Source organism: Gossypium hirsutum, chromosome A12 (genome assembly GCF_007990345.1).
Source record: "Gossypium hirsutum isolate 1008001.06 chromosome A12, Gossypium_hirsutum_v2.1, whole genome shotgun sequence".
NCBI classification, from domain to species: domain Eukaryota; kingdom Viridiplantae; phylum Streptophyta; class Magnoliopsida; order Malvales; family Malvaceae; genus Gossypium; species Gossypium hirsutum.
In genome coordinates, this window is record NC_053435.1 from 14,583,039 (window position 1) to 14,590,475 (window position 7,437).

The following is a 7,437-nucleotide window of genomic DNA, read 5'->3' on the forward strand; positions in this document are numbered from 1 at the left end:
CGTTAACACCTCGTGTTCGACTCCGGAGATGGTCTCGGATATGGGGCGTTACATAAAGTTTCTCCGAATAATAATCATTTGCTAAATCGATAAGAGGTATACTCTACAATGACTTCATAAAAACATAGATCTTGTTCAAAACCTATCTTTTAACCCAATAACTTGATTATCACTACTTGGACATAGTTTTTGCTACGAGTGTGTGAATTCATTCCGAGAAATTATTGATAGTACCTCATTAATAATTTCCATACGAATATCTCCATCTTCCAGGATGATATCATCTTTCTCATTATTTTTGCATCATTACCCATACTATGTTGACCAACAAGTTTGTCTCTAAAGGATAAAGTTCCACCATGGGTGAGTCTATAGATCTATCTCCAACATCAGAGAGTTTATCCTCACAACCATGAACTTTCTTTGTTACTTACCAACTATTCTCAAACACTAAGAGCCCCTTTGGATAGACATTTACTTCCAATGCGGTGTGTTTATCTTTCTATTTATCTCACGCTACAGTATTTAATCTTATCGTCACCGCTATTTTTACACTAACCGCAAGTAAACGCACCACCCATTCGAAGGAACCCTAAATTCTCTATTCAAAAAGCCAACCTACAAATTTTTTTTTTAGTATAAATATTCAGTTAGTTTGTTATATTTAACATTAATTTTTTAATATATTAGGCATCTTATTAACTAAAAAATTTTAAAAACCAAACACAAACAAACTATTGTCACCCAATGGTATTCTCCTTGTTTTTTTCCGGAACAAAAATGTCAAAATGTGCAAGTTGGTATATGTCCTTGATTTATTCATACTTCAAATAAAGCCATATTTGGGCCGACACCTGACAAAGACTATGCTACTTTGAGAATAGGGTTGCTTGGATTTAATATGATCCGTCTCGCAACATTATTTGTATTTGATTTTAAAGTAAAATAAAATGGTCTGCGTCTGTGGGATAATGTCAATGAGTTGATTTGATCATAATTTGCAACCCTTTTTTTTCTTATGGAGATAAATGCAAAAAGAGACCAGAAGTCAAATGTAGTTCATATTCATAACAATGATTACGACATGACGAGCCAGATGGATTTGTAGATACCCTAAAAGACATAATTACATGCAAACATATCACCACAACAGACATGGATGTCTCCTACTTCCAGATAATTAAGCAAGGAACCTAGTTTAGACCCAATTGTTTGAAAAAGACATAACAATATATCTAAGAAAGATATATGCAACCAGTTTTACTTTCATCAGGTCCTTTTGTTTGATTTCCATCATTCTTGTCATTTTCATCTTTTGCTTCTTCTTCTTGTTGAATCACATCTTCTCCAACTTTATCCTTTTTCGTGTTAAGGTACGTAATGAGACCATGGAGAGCAGCTTCAGGGTCATCACTTTTGATCATCAATTGTTGCGCCACTTCAGCTGGGGTAACCTCAACAACCTTAATCAGGTCATCAATGGGACCAAAGAGCTTATCATCTTTGATTCCAAGATATGTAGTTGCAAGTTTTCTGAATCCTGTTGGAGTACAATATCCCATATGAATATGCACATCCATGCGCCCTGGCCGCAACAGAGCAGGGTCCAACTTCTCTTTGTGATTCGTCGTGAAGATGATGATCCTTTCATTCCCACAGCTCGACCACAGTCCATCAATGAAATTCAATAGTCCCGACAATGTTACCTACAGAAAAATTTTAAAAAAAACACACACACATACATAAATCATCGTTATCTAAGCTAATAATAATAATTTTATAATGTTATAGCTTTGAAAGTTTAGTGAGGTACTTACTCCAGGATCAATGGCTGAAGGACGATCGGTTCTTCCATCTTCGCCTTCCTTCTCACGGTCATTTTTTAACTTGCCACGATCTTTTGAAATCTTTGTGCTGCAATCTATATCTTCAATTAGAAGAATGGAGCGGTTTGTGGTGGATGTAAGTATACGTCTAAGATCGGCATCATTTCGAACACTTTGGAACTGGAGATCATACACGTTGTAGTTCAAGTAATTTGCAATTGCAGCTACCAGTGAAGATTTGCCAGTCCCTGGAGGACCAAACAAAAGGTAGCCACGTTTCCAAGCCCTCCCAACGTTTTCAAAGAAATCCTTGCGTCCCACAAATGAGTCAAGGTCATCCATTATGAACTGCTTCAGCTCTGGCTCCATAGCCAAAGTCTCGAACCTTGCCGGGTGCTTGAAAACAGCCGATTCCCACCTGGAACGATCTTGGTTATAGGTATAGATGTTGAGCTTTTCTCGCTTGCTCAAGATTGTTTGAGCTGTCTTCGCTATATGGGGAAAATACTTTTGTTCAACAAGTTCCCTAACTCTTTTCTTGCACGTCAAGTGATAGGTTTTTTTATCAGGGATGTAGTACTTTTCCGATTCTTTAACATGCAGAGTCCACTCCAAGGTTATACCTTCGAATTCATCGATGATTTTGCAATCGGAAGGGATCTTCCGTTTCGGCGGCGACGTTGGGTTGTTAATGTCATTGGAGCCGAGGAGAAGTTTGTCGGTGGAAGGGCCGATTCGGGTAGGAAGGTAGACCTCAACAGCTCGAAACGTTTCATTATAAACAGCTTGCCAGCGTTCTTCAATGATGAAAGTGAAGTTGGAGGAGAAGTATTTGGATGCCAGATCAGAGAATTTGGTGTTGATAAACCTTTGCATCGGTTTCGGAATCATTTCATTCAGGATTGTACGGATTAACATGGCCATTGCTGAAAGGGAGGCATAAGCAGCAAGGATGGTAGACATGGAAGGTAGCTCTTTCAAAAGGGAAGCCATTTTTGGATACAGAGAGAAAAATTCGATGAAGGAGAAACGAAAACTGAAGTGGGTTTTAAGTGTGGCCTGGCTTCTGTAAGGCGGAGACTACTGCCTTGACTTGGATTGAATGTAGCAAATTCGAAGAAGATGGATATTTGTTTAATCTAAAATAGCGTCACGGGGAAATTGTATGGAAGAGAATAAGTGAGAGACTGTTTTTGGACGGCTACTTGGAATTCCAACACTTTTCAACAACTCTATGTTGAATATTACACACCATACATTGCCAAGCGGCTTCTTTAATTAGACTTTTTGAGTGCAGAACATTTGGGGATTTGATGTTAAATACAGTCAGCTATGGAATACAGCCAATACTCATGACAATCTTGCCCAACCTAACCAGTTGTTAACATCTCATACTTTCACTATAATCACATGAATATAATACTAGTTACAATTTTTTTTTCCTTAAAACAAAAGTGTCATTCGAGTAAATTAAAAGTTAAAAAATTCAATAAATGTGTTTGATCTAAAAAACAGAGCACCATGAAATGAGTGTGATGGAGAAAATACTATACTCTCATGTCCCTGAGACACTGACAAGCCACATGTTCTAAGAAGATAGTATAAACACTACATTTTTATGTTTCTTACAATCCTCATGTTCTGAAGGATTTGGTTGCATTTCAGAGAAATTTCCTAAGAACTATTGAAGGACTGAAAACGAAATTGGATACCTAGCTAGTTGACTAGATAATAATATTGTAAAATCTTAGGCTTTCCTTGTCTTTTCTCTTTACAGCACCATGCAACAATTTACTTTACTCTTTCCATGTCAACCCTAAATCACTTTTCCTTTTATATTGATTCTTCATAATAAAATTTCGCTTTCTGTTTTTTTTTTTTTTTTTGTGCGTTTGGCTGAGCTCCAAAGTCCAAAACCATCAGCCCCGTAGTTAAGAAGCTGACAGGGACTTGGAAAACTTTTCAGTTTTTTAAAATTTTATTACAGTAAAATTATACTTTGATTACAGTTAAAAAAATTTCGCTTATTTATTTTTCTCCTATGGGATAAAAATGTTCTCACTATTTTTATATTTTTATGCTTTTATATAAAATCAATAAAACTCAATCACAATAAAAATTTGTACACGACACCATAAATTTAATCAAAACCTCAATTATTTTAAATCAAACTTCTATAAATATATTTGCAAATAATATTTGTTTTTTTACCTATATTATTAAACTCCTTGAAATAATTTATTATATATATATGTGTGTGTAATTTTGTTATTTAATTTAAAAATAGACGATATTAATTTATGTTAAACTTAATAAAAGTTAAATCTATAATTTATTTAAATTTAAAATTATTAAACTTTCTTTACTCAGATTAATTTATTGCAAACTTTTAAATTGATTTTTTTAATAAAATTTGCTATATTAAAGTATTGGACATTTAATAATTCATGGACTAAATTACAGTAACTGAATACATAATAAAATATAATTTTAAAAATTTACATAAGCCATTAATATAAATGATTAGAAAATTTCGACTTTTAAAATATAATTATTTTCTGGTATACAAAATATAATAATTAAACATTCAAAAAACTTGTTTTAGGAAGATATGGCTTTTCATTCATGTGCTTGTTGCTTACAGTACACCAAGCATTTCCCACACGGGTTAAACACTATTAGTTGAGTGAGCTTTGTTCCTTACAAGTTGCTAAAGAAAGTCTTTTTAACTTTTTACCTTTCTTTTACGAAATACCAGCATATATAACCATTCACAGGAGTTATTAAGCATTTACCTTTTAGTGGAAAAATGCTTTCTCCTTTTGTTTTGTTTTTTTTCCTTAAAAGAGGATTTTTTTTGGCTAAATCTATAGATATTAAACTAGGAAGATGTTGATGCCGTTAAACTTTGTCATCATGGAACCACCACCTGGTCTGCTTTGGAGATCGACCATTTCTACAGTTCTTTACATAGCGATCGTTGTCTTCAGGGCATTGCTGCAAGCCATGATTAATGGTATTAAAAGATGTAGAGGAGATTTGAAGACACAAGATTAAGATAACAATTGACCCATTTGCTGTATCATCAAATAATCTGGAACCATTCAGGACATGGTCATGATTTGCAAGAAAAGCAGTGTTCATTCCTGGTTTGGAAACTTTGAGACCCAAATAAAAAATCTGTAGTATGCCTTGTGCATGACAAACGGTTCTTGAAGACAGTGCAATAAGAAAGCACCACGAAAATTAATTGAATTTGTAATCAAACCTTCACAGTTGCGCTTGATAGCATGGAGAGAATGCTGATACAGATAGAACTAACTGTCATGGCTGGGGACCATGAATCATATAAGATATCTACAAAAATACAATGGAACAATCATGTATTATATGTCTGTCTTGTTGCAAGTTATGAAATAATGAAAGCACATACAAGTCAAAACTGAGCAATATTACTATGTGTGTGTGTGTGTGTGTGTGTGTGTGTGAACATCGGAATTTTACAAACATTTTTTACATTAACAAATCCAACTATACCTTGAATTTGGCAAACAAATGTTGGGAAGTCGCAGCAAGTAAATAAAAAATGTTATCCTTAGCTCATTTCTCAAGCTACTCTAACCCCACCTTGTACAGTTGAAGAAACCACAAAATGAAATAAAAATCAAGTCTCAACCTTGCCAATGAAGCCATGTTCTTTATGAAAATGCAGAAGAGATAACCTAAGATCACCCATTACTATACCAGATAGGTAGCATCACCCCACAGCCATGAACAAAAAGAAAAAGGTAACGATAACTCCCCCTAAAATAAAACCAATTCCTGGTGAACTCTTGCAAAGCTCATGCTTAAAGGGAAGAACATCTATACCGCTTAAACCAACCATCTTTTAACTTTCTTTTTCTTATCATTATATGATGCATCTCTACGACTTAAAGCAACCATCTTTAAAGTTCTTTTTCCCCTTTCTTTTCCCTATCATTAGACAAAATTAGAGACAAAGCTAACCATAGTTTTCGGCTACCGGTTGTAAGTAATAGGAGACTTGGAATTTGGACTTCCACCTTCTTCTTTTTTCTTGTTTCATATAGAATACATTTTAGTGAAAAGGATAGGAAGATAGATGATACAATAATATGAAAATCTGTGACAATAATCTCACATAAACCATCAATGATCCTTTTAACAATGTCAAAAAGGAAAACATTTTCAAAGGTAACAACAAATTACTGAGGAGGCAATAGTATCCAAAACACCCCATCATTTTCAAAGGACAAATGGATAAAAATTAAGACGAAAGCAAAGGGAGAAATCAGATCATGACATGTCTACTGCAATAAATATTTATATAAAAGATAAAAATATATTAAAAAACTTGACAGGAATCGAAAATCACTAAAAAACAGAGCATATTTACGGAAAACTAATATAAATTCTTACCTAAACAAATATGGCCATTGCTATAAATATGTGGATGGAGAGGTGCCGGTTGAAGGAATATCACCTGCCTCCAATGTAACCCCAAAAAGAAACAAAACAGAAAGAACAAAATTATTAGAATGGAATTGAAGGAAAAAAAAACACTAAAAAATGGGGTATTGAGTAAAAACCAAACCTGGGGAGCTTCCATAGGGTAATGTTCAGGGAAATCCACTTGAAGCTGATAGGTTTCATTGGTGTACAAAGTTCCCGCAGCTCCATTTACTTCAATCACCCACCTTTAAAAACAAAAAGAAAAATAAAATTAAAAAAAAAGTATCAATTTAAAAAAAATACAGAAAAGAGAGAATCAATGCAAAACCTTTGAAGATTATCAGTGACTTTGTGTTTGAAACCAGAAGGAGGGTTGACCTGCCACTCTACCAGTTCCTTTTGCAGCCGATTGCACGCAATTTTACTTAGTGCCTAAACAAACAACCCAAATCAAATTCCCATAAAACCAAAATTGACAAAAGAAAGGAAAAGGAGTGAAGTAAAGGAACGGAACGGAACCTTGCGAGAAGAGGCGGAAGAGCTGCTCATGCTTATATACGGTGTGTTTGGGTCCCCTCTTTCTATAAATATGAGAGTCTCTTGGAAATCAAAAAAGAAAAATAAAAGAAATACTATGGAACAACAACAATGAAAGGAAAGGGATGAGAGGTTTTGAGAAAGAGAAAGAAAGAGCGACGATTTATGAGGGGAGTATTTGGCCCCTCTTTGTGTTCCCCACCGTTACCTCGCTCTCTCTATCTCTCCTTACTCCATGGCTAATATTTGTCAAGGCGGTTTTTCTTTTTTCCACAAAAAAGGTCTTCCAAGTCAATTGTTTCAACACTCTCTACGATGTCGTTTCTACAGCCCTTTGATTTTCCTTTTTCTATGGCACATATGCTCCCACTATAGTCCACGTTTTAAATTGGTTTTTAAATTTTAAAAATAATCTAATTCAGTTCTTGAAGTATTTGTGCGTATCAATCAGGTCCTTGTGTATTAAATCATCTTTCGCTTCAGATCTATATTGGCATTAAACACCTAAAGTGATGGTTAGATTGAGAGATGAATTTGATTGATATTTTGAAGATTCAATTAAATAATTTTGAAGTTTAGGGATAAATCTAGAATATAAATT

General features: G+C 34.4%; 2 protein-coding genes across 2 annotated transcripts; both read right to left on the reverse strand.

Moving 5' to 3' along the window:
- Window positions 1-1,039: 1,039 nt before the first annotated feature.
- Window positions 1,040-3,115, reverse strand: LOC107935349 (AAA-ATPase At1g43910). The gene is made up of 2 exons (XM_016867931.2): window positions 1,818-3,115; window positions 1,040-1,706 (listed from the first exon to the last, which is right to left on the reverse strand). Exons 1-2 carry the CDS (start codon window positions 2,817-2,819, stop codon window positions 1,236-1,238), a joined length of 1,473 nt encoding a protein of 490 aa, XP_016723420.1. The 5' UTR covers window positions 2,820-3,115; the 3' UTR covers window positions 1,040-1,235.
- A 1,310-nt stretch (window positions 3,116-4,425) lies between these two features.
- Window positions 4,426-7,189, reverse strand: LOC107935354 (probable ubiquitin-conjugating enzyme E2 16). Its single transcript, XM_016867944.2, has 6 exons — window positions 6,819-7,189; window positions 6,628-6,731; window positions 6,442-6,544; window positions 6,267-6,330; window positions 5,095-5,183; window positions 4,426-4,823 (listed from the first exon to the last, which is right to left on the reverse strand). Exons 1-6 carry the CDS (start codon window positions 6,846-6,848, stop codon window positions 4,728-4,730), a joined length of 486 nt encoding a protein of 161 aa, XP_016723433.1. The 5' UTR covers window positions 6,849-7,189; the 3' UTR covers window positions 4,426-4,727.
- Between the last annotated feature and the right edge of the window lie 248 nt (window positions 7,190-7,437).